The sequence below is a fragment of the Agrilus planipennis genome, unplaced genomic scaffold (genome assembly GCF_000699045.2).
Source record: "Agrilus planipennis isolate EAB-ADULT unplaced genomic scaffold, Apla_2.0 scaffold100, whole genome shotgun sequence".
In the NCBI taxonomy this organism is placed as follows: Eukaryota; Metazoa; Arthropoda; class Insecta; order Coleoptera; family Buprestidae; genus Agrilus; species Agrilus planipennis.
This window is the reverse complement of record NW_020442469.1, coordinates 19,085-35,626: the sequence shown is the minus strand read 5'-3', so window position 1 is coordinate 35,626 and position 16,542 is coordinate 19,085. Positions and strand designations below refer to the sequence as shown.

The window sequence follows — 16,542 nt, the reverse complement described above, 5'->3', positions numbered from 1 at the left end:
ATTAACTTTATGACTAATTCCATGAGTTATCTGAACTGGCAATAAAACTTATCTTTGACGAGTTTTCAAAATTTTTTATAACTTTAATTTCCTACTCATTTACAATGCTTATAGTATTGCCATTCATAGGGGATGTGCATGAAATCACTCATTAATAGTGGGATGAAAGCCAAACATACTTGATTGAGTTTTGCTGCCTGAGCTTGCTCCAATATCTGACACCTGCCCCTGAAATGCGTTTCAGAAGGATAGATGTTGGATTTTCCAGCAAAACTCATTGTCAGCTCACAAAGCAAAGCTCAATCAACGATGCTCGGAGCGCATTGTTCCAGCACTCATCCTTCCTAGTGAGTGGTCGAGAGGCAGCCCTAATCTCAATCCATTAGATTATGCACTTTCGGCTAAACTTCAAGTGTTGATGTGCAAAAAACTGACTTTAACGTACCATTGTACATGAACATTTTTAAAGGAGCCGTACCTCTCGAAATGCATAAAAATGTGAGTGGAATTTGTCTTTTCCAGATTACTGACTCAGGTTTTGTTTGCTTAAATGAGAGTATTTACTTGCTCTATTGAGTGCTTACCTTTAAAAAATGGGAATAACCGTAATATTAAATTCGCGCATAAACATATACACCCATCTTTCCAAGTTTTTCTGTGGTTTCCTTGGATCACCCAGGCAAATGCTGAGGCAGTAATATTCCACAGATAATCTTTCATTCTCTTCTGTCTTCATTTCGTCCGTCTCATCTTTCTCACCCGAACCACCACCCACCCATTCCCACGATTCCTGAAAGCAGGCTGAAGAGGGCCTTCCGCCCTACCTTCCGGCATAGTCCGGAGGGACTGCCCACCCACCAGCATTACTGGCTGGTGGGAATGAAACACCCAAAAGTTTTTTTTTTCTTTCGAGAAGTTAGGTCGACTCAAGTCTGCTATTATACACATACGGAGACTCCTATTTTTGAAAGTAGGCACTCAGTAGATACTCTCATTCTCTCATACTCAAGGAGCAAGTAGATCACATATTTGAGATTGTTTTCACATTTTTATGCATACTAAAATAAACTTCTCGTTGACTTACAATCATAGACAAGCCTACAATCTTAAAATTTGATTCGAATGAACGTTGTCTCGTAGCAAGAAAACGAACTCCGTAAGCTTTGAGCTTATTATTATTTAGCCTTTAAACATGTAATGGTAAAATTGTGCATCAAACGTTAGACACTGTTTTAACTTCATTGTCTTAGGTATTAATATTTGCAACTGGAACGATAATTGTACATGAAAATTAAGGTCAATCCACTTGTTGATTGATATTGTCATACTGGAGTATTATTCTAACAAATCGATATCTACGAATTGAGTACAAACACATGCGTATTTATAGCTATAATAAATGTTACTATTAGCGACTAAATGTTGTCTATCCAGAAGCAAGCGATATTGATAATTTGCCAAAACATGCATCTAAACATTTTCATTTTTCTGTTCAACTTGCGCATTTCATACCTCTTTGGTAGACGAAGGGGTACTATTCTGTTTAATTTCCTTATACACGACGGAAAACAACATTTAAGCCATTTCATTGTAAATGAGCGTTTATGTTACATTGTATCAGGTTGTAGTTCACGTAAAAAGAATCCGTAATTTGTACTGAGATTGATGGATGAGGTCAACGATAAAAACGTTCTACTTCAAATCGATTAAAGTTGAGTATGCACCTAAAGAGCTCTTGGACGTTACATTGGTGAATTTGGAAATCAGTTATACGCCATTTTAATTATTAGAATTGTACTGGTACGATTTATCAAGGGCCAAAACCTCCGAGAGTTGAGGGCCGGGTTATATGTAGATATATATTTTAAAAATTAACAGGCCAAACGAGCTATTTAAAAATAATAAGCAAGCCTTTCGATATCCTGGGTTTCACACATTAGCTGTGCTGTTCTAATCTCACCTATTTTGCTAATTGTTTATATAAAGCAAGCGCATGACTTGGTTATTTTTTTAATAAAAGAAATCATAAGCACACAGTCGTTCACGGTCGAAATCCATGATAAAAGTATGATTTGGACTAAAGGGTCGTGGTCTAAATGAAGTGTTTCGTCTGCAACTGCGATTGACATCTTCAGTGGTTTTGCTTTGATAGCGTGGACGAAGACAGTACCTCGACGTCTCACCAGCAACTCAGTGACGAGAGAGTTCTGGTACCACTGAAGAACTCAGCAGCAGTTGCCGAAGAAGAAACGTCTGGACCCAATAGATGATTTAGACCAACAACGGCCCTTTAGCCTGTATCATAATTCTACCAAAAGTCATTGTGCTAATTTAGGTATATCATCTGTTAGCTCCCATTGTGTCCATTGAACTCTAGGGGCTGTCCGGATACCCCGGACACCTCACTTTGTTGCGCTTCTGCTAATTAAGAAGTTGAGGGTAGTAATCGCTGCTTAATTAGATTTTTAACAAATAAACGTTGAAATGGACCTAAGAGGATTTCTCTTTTATGAGGTACGCAAAAAGTTAAAAATAATCTGTAATAAGTGTTACGTATGTCGATTGCAGTTAGGATAGTTCCGCGCCAAAAAGTTTTTATTAGAACGGACATAGTTTGTCTCATCTTCCAGTAAGCTCCTGGATTCGTGATACTCATGTGAAGTTCAGCCATGCGAAGATGAACAAAGCTGAAATTACACGACCGCAACCTCTGAAGTCATTGCACTTGTGTTTTCTTTGTGTTTTTCGATTAAATTTACGCAACGTATGACGAACATGATGCGCTCGAGAAACAAAAAAAAAACGTGAGAAACCTCATTGTAATTGAATGAGCATGAAATATTCGAATACACTTGTTTCGACAAAACACGAAGTTTTCTATCATATCTAACGGAATAGTTAACATAATTGTGACATGCGTATGTCGAATAACTGTAATTGTATTAGACAATTAAATTTGCATGAAAAAACAATGCATACACATAAAGAGACGCTTTTAGAACAATTATTGAATTTCCAAGAGAATATACTGTATGTACTTCTTGAAGTGGAAAAAATATAAAATTTTCATTTTAAGCATTAATTAAATTATCTATCATTTGTTATTCTGTCTGTATGATAATGTATTGATCTGTATTTATTGAGACTTACTGTGGTTGGGCAGGGTTTACTTTTCTATTTCTCCATCTTTTAATCCAAGGGGTTGATTTCTTCTTATATAGAAATTGACGAAGTGTCTTCCGTAGAAACTTTTTTTGGCAGTTTTGGATTTCTCTAAAATAATTTTCTCTCTTAGTTTTCATTTAATAAGAGGTAATTGTTGTTAAAAAATTAAGCAAAATAAATTTCATAGATTGGTAATAATAATTACAAAATAAGACAGAAAATATCTAAAATTGCTTATTTATATTTCTTATTAGAAAAAAAAAATATTAAGGGATGAATTGTTTTTACTAAAATGTAATCAAATGAAATTGGAACATCAATTGGAAATACGTATTCATATGTCTCCCCAAAGTTTATTGTAACTAATTATCTATAATTAATTATTCAGTTAATTAAACGTCTTTTTCCTACTTTGATTTTAAATTAAATTAGCTATTACATCCCTAAAATTCATGTACATGCCCGATGAGTTTTTGCATGCAATAAGGTCAATCAAGCTTAATTTCGTTAATTGAAAGTCAAAAGTGTAATACGCATAATACAATTACTTGGTGATAATAAGAGCAATTTAAGTAACGAATTTAAAAAAGTCGTATTTCTTTTAGACTTTGGAAAAGGGATTACTAGTTTCCCGACAATAACATTAATATTATGGATATATTTACTGTTGGCCTAGTTGAGTTTTTTGAACCTCTGCAAGAATTCTTTTTAAAATAATAAGCCGTTTCCTTGGTCTCAAGGATTTTTTAATTTAACGTATTTTTATTACAACTTACCTAATTTTTCTTCGACCAGTGTTTTTATGAGACGCGAGTACAAGAGACTGTAAATCTTCGATGTTGGGTAATTCTTTGTCTCGTTTTCGACCTGTATCTCCTGTTTTTGGACGATAAATAGATTTATAGTAAGGATTTCTTCTAGAAAAACTTCTTCTCAAAGCTCCGCAACTTTCACAGGATATTTCGCGAATTCTTATTATTTCGATACATCGCATCACTAATTCTAACTCTTCCTGCATTTTCGAAATAAATTTAAAATGTAAATCTAGTTACTAATAAAGTATCTTATCATTAATTCAAGTGTTCTTAAAATAATGCACCAAAGTTTATATTTTAAACTTAGTTATTGCACTCTCTTGAACTTCTTTTTAATGTAAGAAATTGACTTAAAATTTGTTCACATTATTCTCATTTAATATTTCCATTTTTGTTTTGCACGCTCGATTTTTCTTTTGCAAACAAATTAGTATTTTTCGCGGTCAGTGTCACTGCTCTTTTAACATTTAAGCACCTGCACAAGTTAAATTATGTATCAAAATTGTTTGCGCTTAAAAGATAAAAAAAACACCAATGAGGACGTTCTATTCTTCGACCGCAATTAAATGAAAGAGGGAAGCAGGCTTCCAATCACTGTCGGGGAAACCTGCAGACTTACCTGTTACGCTTTAAAAGACCAGGATGAAATTTAAAAGGTGGGAGACTTCCGGCGCAATTGGATGTTTCCGCAATTTATCGCTTTATCTTCTGTTATATACAGCTATACATGAAACTACTATTAACTACTACAAGAGCACATATATATATATACGTATGTGTACATTGTTTTCAAAACGAATTACAGTCTTTTGTATTTTGTAATAGCACTACGGTAATTTAACGTATTTTATAAACGGTTCTTCTGAATGAAATCGAAAATGCAGAAAAATACATAAAGGAAATAATCATTTTTAAAATTCATTCTGTTGGTTGTGTAATAGAAAATCGAACAACTGTTTAACTTTTTATTTTTTCTTTTTAAAATTTATCACATTTTTAGGGGCTTACACATTCATATTTTGAACGAAACGTGCCCCCTTAATAGAAAAACTTAATAGTTTAATTTTTACAGTAATATTATATAATAAACATACGTAGACGAGTGTGTTTGTGTTAGATCACACATGTTGACTGCGGTTTTTAAATTTTCATTATCACAGAACAACCTAATTACCTCAGTTGACATGATTACAATGTTAGGACCTACTTTATGAATTAATGTTTTTAAAATATATTTTTGGTAAAAGTAAGATTAAATAGTTGTTATATTAAGTTCGATATATAAAATTTAGGAAATCATTTTCTTTTATACTTTATAAAGTCCAGTTAATATTTATATACACAATTTGATAAATATGTAGGTATACAAAATAGCCAGTATATAAATTAAACCTGCAATATAAAAATATTACAAAAGTTGCAATAAATAATAAACTATCATAAAAATATAATAAAAAACAAAAAATAAAATCAAAAATTTTTTTAACCATTAATGTATGTCATTTCTAGAAAGTACAAAATTTGAGATTCCAAATCTTTTTGTTTCTTAATTTCTGTAGATAATTCATTTTTTAATTGGATCTCTTGCTGTTTTAAAGTATTTAGATGTTGATTTAATGAAAGATTTGCTTGTTTTTCATGCAAAAGTGTTTGTTTTAAAACTTTTAACTCCATATCGCGTTCTGAAAATTAAATTTATGCACTATTTCAAAAAGGAAGCATGAAGTATAATACATACTTGAAATCAGAGATACTAGATTTGCCATCGCTTCAGTTACTGAATCAGAGGAAGAATCATTGCTGGTACTATCAAAGTTATCCAGTTCAATATTTGTAACAACTGTGCAGTTAACGTCTTCATTAACATGGGAATGATCAATTTCTAAAGCTCTCATATGACCTGCAACTGCTTGAAGATGTTGTCTTCCTTGTAAATGTTCTTTCTTGTTATGCAGACTGTGAAACCATTGGTCACAGGTACGACAATAAAGTTCTTCATTATCTTCATCCTGCAAATTAGAATACATTTAAACAATTTATAGATAGGAAGATTTAACATTGCATTATTTACATCAAAATCATCAGTTGCATCCATATCACTTTCAGAAAGAATATTGTTTTGGACTTTCTTTTTTCTCTTTTTAGCCAAATACAGTTGATAAGCTCCAGATTGTCTGTATACTCGTAGTTCTTCTCTATATCTTTTTTTCTCCTCCTCAGCTCTGTCTAGATAGGGCTTTTTCTCTTCTAAACTCAAACTGGACCATTTATTTCCAAGAATTTTTGTTATTTCATAAAAAGCTAAAGAGCTGTCTTTAAATGATTTTCTCATTTCATTTAAATAAAGTGTATAGCCAGTTGCAGGAGCTTTAGGTGGTAAATGCAGTACTTCTGGTTTTCGCTTACGTCCTTTAGGCCAACCTCCTTTTCTTTTAACTGGCAGCTTAGGGGAATCAGTATTTTCACTTATCAAAACAGGTTTTTGGTCAAATAATTTAGGTACGTTTTTGTGTAGGCTGTCATTTCTAATTTTACTTATACAATTTACCATCAATTTATTAGCATTATCAGTAATATTTGTATCAGAATCTAATGAAGTACTAGGTTGAACAATATATTTATATCCTGGAACAGATGGTACAACTGCAATTTCATCTGTTTGGACATCTAATGGTTTATATAAATTTTGAGATTTCTCTCCTAAATTGTCACTGCTTTCACTAGTAGGGTCGTCACTATCAGCCGTTGTATCCGTGGAACAAATATCGGAATTGATTTGTAAAGAAGTATCAGATATATCAGAACTATCTTTGCGTGAACTTTCTTGTAATATCAGTTGAGTGGCCAACTCTTGCAAATCTTCAGCAGACAAGTTTAAGTTGGAAGAAAGAGCATCATTTAACGACATGCAGACTAGTCTAAAGCATTAAACATGTAAAACTTCTATTTTGAAAATTTAATTACACACCTACCCTTTGCTGGTCTCGACTAAAATTCCATTTTTCAACAGATTACTTGCTTCAAAATGAGTTTCCGCTAAAGTGGGTAGTAAAGTATTGTCATTTTCTTCAGGAACACAGTGTATTTGGGCCATTTTACAACCAAAACTAAATAAAAATAAGGTTTTTACCCGGCTACCAAGCTAAAAAGTAAACATAACCTGTATGTATAACGACTATAGTCATAGATGAAATGTCAATATTAGATGAGATGTATTCATTCGTACTGCCACATTAATTAATTACGTATTTGTGAATACTGATATAAATTTTTTTTGAAATTGTAATATCCATGTATGATTCAAAAAATTGCACAAAGAACAATAAAAACTGATGTTTTGATCGAATAATAAAAACTTATCTGATCTATGGCTGTAATCTCTTTGCATGTAGATGTAGTCTATGGTTTTAAATTGAAAACTCCTAAAAATCATAGATTGACCGTATTGAAAACTATGGTTGGTAGTTGGGAATGACAATAATCTATGGACATTGACAACATCTAATATAATCTATGGACAACATTGACAAAAAAGCAAAAATAATCAGAATTCGTCTAATAATTTGTGTCGGAGATTATTTATATTTCTTATAGCAAATTAAAAATTAGTGATGGTGTACTTGATTAGTTAGGTTTTATATGAAATATGAAAGCAGAATTCTGCATAAGACAGTATAAAATGTAGGCTACAATCATGGATCAAGATTTACCTGTATTTTCTGGAATCCTTTTACTTCCTCCACAAGGAAAGCTGTTAATAAAGGTTAATTCACCTTGCATTTGAAATATTAATATCTAACAAGATAAAATTTCTAGAAATCATGGCAACAAAAATTCTGTGTACTGTATAAAGCAAGTAAATTTGGAATAGAGAGGTTAGAAATATATGACACTGTTGATGATGCTACTGCATCAAAAAATTGCTCCACTAGGATTATTACATTGGAAAATTGCGTAAAAATTGTTCAGAAAAGTCCAACATTTATAACAATCATTACAAAAACTGCTACTTATGATTTTGGAACAACTACACATGCTTCGTTGAGAGAATGGCTTGTGGCACTTCAATCAGTTGCATTTAGAGATGATGTATCCAAAATAAGTAGTATTGAAGAAGACAATGACCTGTATTGCTCTTCTGGCGAGGGTATTTTTCATATAACTCTTTATCCATCAGAGGCTTCACAAAGATGTAATTTAGAGCCAAAGCCATATATGTTAGTCTTAACCTCGACTGCAATACAGTTAAGGAACATAGATGATGACAAACTTCTTTTCACTTGGCCATATCGATATATACGGCGATATGGATATCGAAGTGGAAAATTTACTTTCGAAGCTGGAAGAAAATGTGAGTCTGGAGAAGGGACATTTCATTTATTACATTCCAATCAACAGGAAATTTTCAGGTGTGTGCTTATACATTGACCAAAAATTATCTCTCCTACTTTATTAATTCGTTTATATATTCCAATAATATTCTTGATGCTTAATTGATATTATTACTTTTTTAAAAAAGAAGTTTTCATTATATTTTCAAAGAAAGGCAGTTGGGTAGGGTTAGGTAAAAGGTACTTGTACAGTATGCAGGATATTAATAATGGTACAAATAAGTAGATACATGCGCACAATACTTATGTGCAGCTTATAATAAAGTTAGTATTAGAAGCTGAATATACAATGAAATATTCTAGATGTGTTGCAACAAAAATGAAATCAATGAAGAAGCTTCTCAGTGGGGAATCATCACCTTCTCTTTTGGATTGTGTGGATCATCAGTTTCATGCTGCTTTAAGTATGGAGGCTCGTTCCAGAAGTCCTTTGCCACCTTCTCCAACTACTTCAACTAGTATTCGAGAAATAGATTCCACTAACAAGTCCTTGAATTCTTTCATTGAGATGAGCTCAGAGTCTAAATCTAATCGCAGTTTTACTGGTTTTACACATATTAAATCCCTTAAACCCCGTAAACCAATTCAAAATATTGAGTCATCTCTGTCAAAAAAACTTGAAGACTATGAACCAATTGATAATTATGATAAAGTGGAATATCGTTCTGATGCATGGAAAACATTAGGAACTGACGACGTTACACATGTTGAAGTAGTAAATGATTGTGATGATCTTGTAGAATGCGTTCCCAAGATTCGTCCTAAAGCCGAAATACAAATGGAGCCTCAAACACTGCCAAAAGCATCTAAAATTATCCAGGAAAGTCCAGCAGACTTGAACGAAAACGGGGATAGTTATGATAGATTGAACTTCTTTGGTTCTTGCAGTAAACTTAACGTCTCAAAATCGGGATATAAACAGCTTACAGCTGTCACTCAAGTGAATCATAGTAATCCACAAAATAATAAAAACACAAGTGATGATTACGACGAAGTTATACCACCGATCATAGAGAGTGTGAGAATAGCAGACGATTCTCATTTAGGTTACGCATTAATTCGGAAACCGCCGAAAGAACCCCCTGTCGATCACCAGTTTCACAACGACGATCCTTACGCGATTATTAGTAAACCAAAACAGGTCTAGTCAGGTTTTACCTAATTGTTTTTGAAACTAAAAAATCTAATGCTCAAACTTATAAAAACGTATTTTCCTTTTCTATCGCTCTAAACTTAAAAATCCTCCGCATTAGTCACAAGTTAGTTTTGACAAAGAAATCATTGCCGATTTTCATAAAATTGCTCTATTTAAACATATAAAAAATTCTGCCGGCAGAATTGAAAATCACGTTTTTTTAGACTTTCGTTTTAATTTCATTTTTGTGTTGAAAGTTTTTGAAGAATGATGAAACAATTTCACAAACAGATATTGTCGCCTTGCCATGATCAGAGCAAAATATTGCTATCCTTTTTAATTTAACCAATCAAGTTTAGTATGATTTCTTTAGAATTATGGGGGTGATTTAGAAGAATAATATGATGCAATTACAATATGAAGTTGTCCTTATTACTATAATTGCTAAGGAATAAGCATACATTTTTAATTTAATGCGAGATAGAAACTGTTCTTTCTTTTATATATAAATATATATATATATACATATACTTAAATTTAGGCAAATTGGGGCCATATCAGTTAATTCTAAATATTCAAACAAAAAGAAATAGTTATCTGCGCTGAAGTGTTATTTAAATCTGTTTCTTTTACTGCTTCTTCTTTCTTTAGGTTGCATATTAGAAACTTGCTTGTTTGAAGTTCTAAACACTTTTTTGTAAATTTGGATTTTAAAGACTGATCGTGAAATTAATTTAATTATTGTGCCGTCCAAATAGACTGATAAAATATTCCGGTGATCAGTTAAGTTTTTTTCAAGTTTTTAATTTGCAACCATTATAAATATATATACTTTTTATTGTTGATATGATAGTTGTTTTAAAGTATGTGATGAGTCAAATGTTTTATTGCAAGTATTATTTTCTTTAGTACTTCGGACCAAAGAAAGTAAAGAAGTTAATAAGTAAAATTGTTTTTGACCAGAGTAGTGCCATTTTAATCAATTGTACAGTTTATCTCTGAATGTAAATCTGTTTTTTTTTTTTGACACAAGGGGACAGAGTAGTTTTTAAAAATAACATTTTGGAACCAATGATCTCATTTTTTCAAGAATTATTAAAAAGTTGAATATCCAAAAATTAAAAATTATAACATATTGTGAAAGTGTTCTTATTATTCTTGAGCATTATGTAGCATTTTTAGAATTGCTTCATTTGTTTTTTAAATATCTTTCCCCTTAGCTAAAGTGGGTGCTACTGCAATGCCATATTTTTGTATTTTACACTTTTATATGAAAGACAGAAATATGTAAATAAAATTTTATTGTAAAAACAATGAGTACATTTACCCTACAAATACATTTTTAATCGGTAAGTTTTCTAACTTCTGACTCCTCAATGAAATCTTTGTTTTTTACTAAGTATTCGCCTAATCCAATTTTTTGTACAGTTTCTCCTTTTTCTGACAAGATTTCTTCAATATTCTTTTTACCATTTAAGTCTGTAAACCATTTTAAATTGTCAGCAATAAGGTGGTGATTATTACATCCTTCACAAGTTACTATGACTACTCCTTCATGGTAGGCTTTTTTAGAAATGTGATTGCTATTTCTGTTATTACATACTTTGCAAGTGTACATCAGTAAGAACTTTACATCAATTTTTGTGAGGACCGATGCATTGTGAACCTTCTCTTCAATCTTAGCTTGTGAAATATGATTGATGAATCTTCCACCTATATTTAAAAAGTTGGAAGCGACAGGAGGTCGTAAAAAGCTTCCTTGAAGTCTTTGTAATGATTGAATATTAAATAGTCGCTGAACGTGTTTATAAGCCATTTTTTGACTAAATTATTGTATAATGTTTGGCAGAAACATTGAATTGTTTATTTAAATTTTTTAAGGTTAGTTGCATTAGTTGTCAATCTTTCTGTTGACGTAAGTTTAGATATTGAGCTGTTAAGTAAATTCAGCCAGTCCAACTTTGCCTAAATGTATGCAGTGCTATTTGTATGTTGAAGGTTGGCTACATTTTACACTCCATAATTGGGGCCATTTTAATAAATTATCTTCGCCTGTATATTATTTATATGGGAAGTTAAGTAATTAAAATACAATGGTGTGTGAAACAAGCAGTACTAATATGGTAAGAAAATAAAAATCAGTTATATATGGTATTAATTAAACTTCTATTCTTTTCGGTTTTTGTAGTTAAAAAATATTGCAGTTACGAAAAGTAACTTTTGTTTTAGATTACTAAAGGGATATGATCTAAAAATTTTCGGTTCAATTTCACTTTTGAAAAAATTAGGTGTATTATTACATACACCTGTAAATTTTTGTTTACTGTTAACATATTTAGCAATTCCCCCCTGTCAACTGAATCATACGCCACTTTTTAGACCATAATTAAGTTTCTTTTTAATTTTTGTATTCATTCGTATCACATTTTTTAATGAAAAAATGTATTTATCGTTCGCCCCATCCTAAATCCAAATTGTGTTTCGCTGAATATATTCTCGTCTTCTAATTTATTACTTATTATTTCTTTATGTATCTTATTGTGGTTCATCCTTTCACATTTCTGTTCCATCTCTTTTATATGTATTTTGACACTATCAGCTTACGTTTCTACTCACTTGGTATTTGTTTATTCCTACAAATTTTCCCATGTTATATTCTGTATATAAGTGTATCCACGTCTCACCCGGTATTCCATCCTGTCCATAGTTGCCTTTTTTCATGGTAACGGCGTATGTATTCTTTTTTAGAGTTCTTTAAGTATTTCTACATTTTGTAGGCATTCAAATCTTCCAAAATTTTATCGCCCTTTTAGCCAGTTTAAATTTCCTTATCAAATCATAACTATATTCTTTTCCTTTTTTAATATGCTCCCTGTATTCCCTGTACTTCCGTTTCACATTCATTAATTCTCCACTTTCTCAAAGCTCTTTTATATTCGTTTTTTTTTTCTCCAAAGACCTTATATTCCACTATATTTCTTATTTCTTTTACCCTCTCTTATTTGCTTTATTATTAGGCAATCATTCACTATTTTTTTCATATCTTTTCAATCATTTATCATTTATTTCCTTTCTATATATTTGACTAGTCAGTTACTTTCTCATACTCACACGTTCCTACTACAAGTGAGTTTTGTAATTGATATTAAAAAAGTGAGGCTGAATTTTTTTTTTATTGTCACAATTTTGAAATTCGTGCATATGATGAATGAGTAATAATAGACAAGCTTTCATTCGGATGTTTATGTTTTCAAATGTTTTTTAAACATTTTATCAAATTCACCTATAATTTGGCATTCTACCCGTGTAACAACTTGTACCTATAAAACCTCCATTTCAAAACTTCCCTTTCGACACCTGGCTTGAGTATGGATTAAAAGAAAGGTAGCGTGTTTTCATGCAATAATGAAGGAACGTTCCGGATCGATAGTTGTTGTTGTTTCCTTTTTCTTTACATTTCTAGTACGTTATTGCCTGTCCAGTGGTGAGTTTGCCCCATTTTAGCCCGTGCGTTTGTTCAGTCATGTTTTTGGCCCGCAAGGTGATTGTTTGCGCCAGACGCATTTTGAATTTTACCCGACGTTGCGAACTGCGTCTTGCGCGCTTCGTCACTCACAATTGTCAGCCGAGAAAACGCGAGGGATTCGAAAACGAATTCAAAAATTATAAAAAACTATAAAGAGTTTCTTTATAGTGTGTAATACGTAAAAATTACAAACAGCTCCGTAGTGAACACAGATTTATATAAGGTACTCCTACACTTAGAGTGACTTTTAACAGGTAAATTATTTTTTGCGTATGAAATAAATTAAGCACTAAATTAACGTTTGTTGTCATTCTCGTTTTGCAGAGATGTTTTTTCTTTTCAGTTGGTGATGGTCGAAGTTTACGATGCCCCATCACTTTTGGGACTATTTCGGGAAGCATTCCCCGAAGCATCACCGTAATCTCCAGGATGGTCTTTTTCAAATCGCGTCGCAAACGTGTAGTCTTTTGGTTCAAGTGAACAATACGAACAATATAAGTTTCGGCGAAAATGCCACCAACATCCATTGCAACAATCTTCATCCTCCAAGAGCGCCAACAACGTCGGGCTCTTCGACCACGACGAATTCGCGATCACCCAGTCGACCTGGTAGTTCCAAAGACCAGGATCAGCTCGTTGTTCTCATACCTCCGACTCCGGAAAAAAGGAGCAGGTACAAGCCCGGGATCTTGGGGAAGCCGAGACTTTCGGTGAGTGATATTTCAGTATTTTTTACGCCAATTTTCGGGAACGAGTATATAAATGTGTTGTTTTCAATAATAATATGGAAGGAGTGGTTTCATAGATCGCGGATACGTGTACCATTTATCAAATTAAAGGTCTCGTCATTCTACGTTTATTAAAAAAGAGTGCGGTATGAGTGGTCATACGGTCCATGTATTATCGTGAAATTTTTGCGCGAAAAATGCATAGTTCTGGATGGTGCATGTGTCTGTATGTGCACAAAATTTAAAAATCGAGTAAAAGTTTTGAGTGAAGTGATTGAGTGAGATTTACGTAGCGACGCAACGGGAACATTTAGTAAAGAACTTTAATTAGTTTCCGTGGGAAATAGTTAATATCATTTAAGGTCCATAAAGAACAAATTTTTTAGTTTATACTGAAAGGGTCCTAAGTCCTAACTTAAATTTCGGATTACTTTATTACGTACATCACTGGAATATATATCCTTGAATGGGTACTTCCTAAAGGATGGAATCAGAATCCTTGAGAAACTATTCATGTATCTGTAGGGTTGTGTAGTATTTTTGTTGCAGTTGCATATTATTCTTTTTGTTTTTAAAATAACTAACGAAATAATGTTTAAAGTAATGTCGTCTTGGTTTGCAAGTGTGGCGATATATAAAAGAAAAATTGCAACAGTTATTTTTATTGTATCGTGCGTATGCTCCTTGCCTTGCTGTATAAAATGTATGTTTTACTACATTTAATGTACAATGTGTTTAAATGTATTATAGTCGGGACGATTAAAATTACCCAAGTCCGCAAAAATTATCTGTGAGAATAGACGAATCTTCTGTCTTGTTTCCACTTGGGACTGTAATCTTTTGCTGCGTTTTAAACATGTCCTTATTAAATTAGGAAATGCTTCATAAAGAGTACAGACACAGTAAAAAAAAAATACAACGTGTAATTACACAACACGCTACTAAAGTAAAACTTCTTCAAACACACAAACATAGGATAGGGGTTAAGGAATTGGGTTTAATGGTGTTATTTGTACATTATAAATTTAAATTTTACACTATACATGTCGGAGTTGCTTGTAACGAACGTCGCATTGAAGCGATCCCCACTACGAACTCGACTACGTGGCCGAGTAGAGGGGGACATCCGTTGCATGATTTCGTTACATAGCAACTCGCATGAAACGAACTTACCTTACCGTGCCTAAAGAAGTTTCACTCAAAAAGATAACCGAATAATAGAATAATAGTAAGCGGTGGGCGGTTAGAGGTTGACTATGATGACCCAAAAGATCAGGGTTGACTTTATAATTGGTTGGTTGGAATTATATCTTTAAATAAGCGTCTTGCCTTCCTAAATTCCTGAGAACGTTGAACTTTCTTTAAAATCCGACGCTGGTAACATGCTCAAATTTTGCTTGTCCTCATTTCCTTCTGTTACACATCAATTGGTGTAATATTATTCCCTTTTCTTTATTAATGTCCGTTGCAATTCCTACCTGACATCTCTTTTCTATGTTTACGATATTCCCTATAACGCCTGTCCTAAGTAAAAGTAGGCATTCTGTTAGCAATCGCTCTAGTCTGGTTAGTATTTCTGTCAATTTTAAACATCTGAACTATACTATCGTACGGTTGAGAAAGACTCGCGTATATATATTAATCTAATAAGACCAAGGAATGAATGTAGCTGTTCATTTTAAAATTGTATTGTCGACAAAAACTTTCAAAAAAGCAATATAGGCAAAATACACATGGAGAGACATAATCGGATACCTTGGAAATACCAGTTTATTACTGACACAGATACAGTACACAGTACACTAACACAGAACACATTTGGAAAAGTATCACCTCAATAGCCTTCATTGTTCACTATATACATACGTAATTGAATTCTGCCTCTTGCTAATTAGATAACTTTGAATTAAAGGTTACTTTTAGAAGCACAGCGTTAATGAATTATAGTATATTTTTAATGATTTTCTGGAAAAAGACAGTTAATGGATCGGATAATGCGTTGAAAAAAACTGTAAGTAATTTTTTATATATTTTTTTAAATTTTTATTCGAGTAAATAATTTTTTCTGAAATTAAAATTATGTTGAGTACCTACAATAAAAATTAGGAATAAAATTATATACAAATATTAATCATAGCTAATTTTCGTGGCTTTGCCCGTCGAGACAGAACTACAATATTCGGTCGCTCGAGCTTACTTTATGATGAGGCAGAAGTAGAAACTTCATTTCTCTTCCGTGAATACGAAAGATATAAGAATTTTTGGAATAGTACACGTTACTACCATATATTCTAGATACTTTGAAATTTGTTCACAATAAAACAGTTTCATGTTATTTTTTAAAATTTATAATTCCAGACTTATTATTCTTTCAACTTCATATACCAGCCTACGTTGTATTTTTCTAAATTTCCAATAACTAGAGAAATATAAAATCGTAGGTAGCTAATAACTTTTATCTTGTAATTTAATAGTTATTTAATATTCCTTAAAGACCTTGGTAGGGATATAAAACAGAGGATAGAAAAATAAGTCACTTCACTGCTCGCGAATGATTAATTTAGAAATTCGAAAAAGGTTGTTAAAGGTGTATGTTTGGAGCGCGGCATTGTACGGGTGCGAAACATGGACAGTGGGCGCGGCGGAAAGGAAAGGTTAGAAGCGTTCGAAATGTGGTGTTATAGGCAGATGATGAGGATAACGTGGGTAGAAAAGGTTAGAAATTAAGAGGTATTGGAAAGAATAGGAGAACAGAGGACTCTATGGAAGTCAATAAAAAATA

The 16,542-nt window shown here is 32.5% G+C and overlaps 4 protein-coding genes across 6 annotated transcripts in view; 2 read left to right on the top strand and 2 right to left on the bottom strand.

Moving 5' to 3' along the window:
* The window catches only part of LOC108736171 (protein unc-13 homolog 4B), a 41,143-nt gene extending 36,945 nt beyond the window's left edge, over positions 1-4,198 (bottom strand). The window contains exons 1-2 of the mRNA XM_018468496.2: positions 3,942-4,198; positions 3,151-3,273 (exon numbers count right to left, since the gene is read on the bottom strand). Coding sequence (XP_018323998.1) covers positions 3,151-3,273; positions 3,942-4,183 — 365 coding nt within the window. The 5' untranslated portion in view covers positions 4,184-4,198. The remainder of the gene's footprint in view (positions 1-3,150; positions 3,274-3,941) is intronic.
* A 733-nt stretch (positions 4,199-4,931) lies between these two features.
* Positions 4,932-7,213, bottom strand: LOC108736165 (high mobility group B protein 6-like). The gene is made up of 4 exons (XM_018468489.2): positions 6,953-7,213; positions 6,052-6,898; positions 5,719-5,989; positions 4,932-5,662 (listed from the first exon to the last, which is right to left on the bottom strand). Exons 1-4 carry the CDS (start codon positions 7,072-7,074, stop codon positions 5,463-5,465), a joined length of 1,440 nt encoding a protein of 479 aa, XP_018323991.2. The 5' UTR covers positions 7,075-7,213; the 3' UTR covers positions 4,932-5,462.
* Positions 7,214-7,503: 290 nt separating this feature from the next.
* On the top strand, positions 7,504-10,823 carry LOC108736174 (docking protein 2). Its single transcript, XM_018468501.2, has 3 exons — positions 7,504-7,743; positions 7,797-8,389; positions 8,675-10,823. The coding sequence occupies exons 1-3, from the start codon at positions 7,675-7,677 to the stop codon at positions 9,516-9,518; spliced, it is 1,506 nt and encodes a 501-aa protein (XP_018324003.1). The 5' UTR covers positions 7,504-7,674; the 3' UTR covers positions 9,519-10,823.
* A 2,559-nt stretch (positions 10,824-13,382) lies between these two features.
* Positions 13,383-16,542, top strand: part of LOC108736173 (phospholipase D3) — a 21,462-nt gene continuing 18,302 nt past the window's right edge. For 2 of the 3 annotated variants that reach the window (XM_025981398.1, XM_025981399.1), the window contains exon 1: positions 13,383-13,742. In XM_025981398.1, coding sequence (XP_025837183.1) covers positions 13,398-13,742 — 345 coding nt within the window. In that variant the 5' untranslated portion in view covers positions 13,383-13,397. Of the gene's footprint in view, positions 13,743-15,645; positions 15,772-16,542 lie in introns of those variants that run through there. The other variant, XM_025981400.1, reaches the window with a different exon arrangement.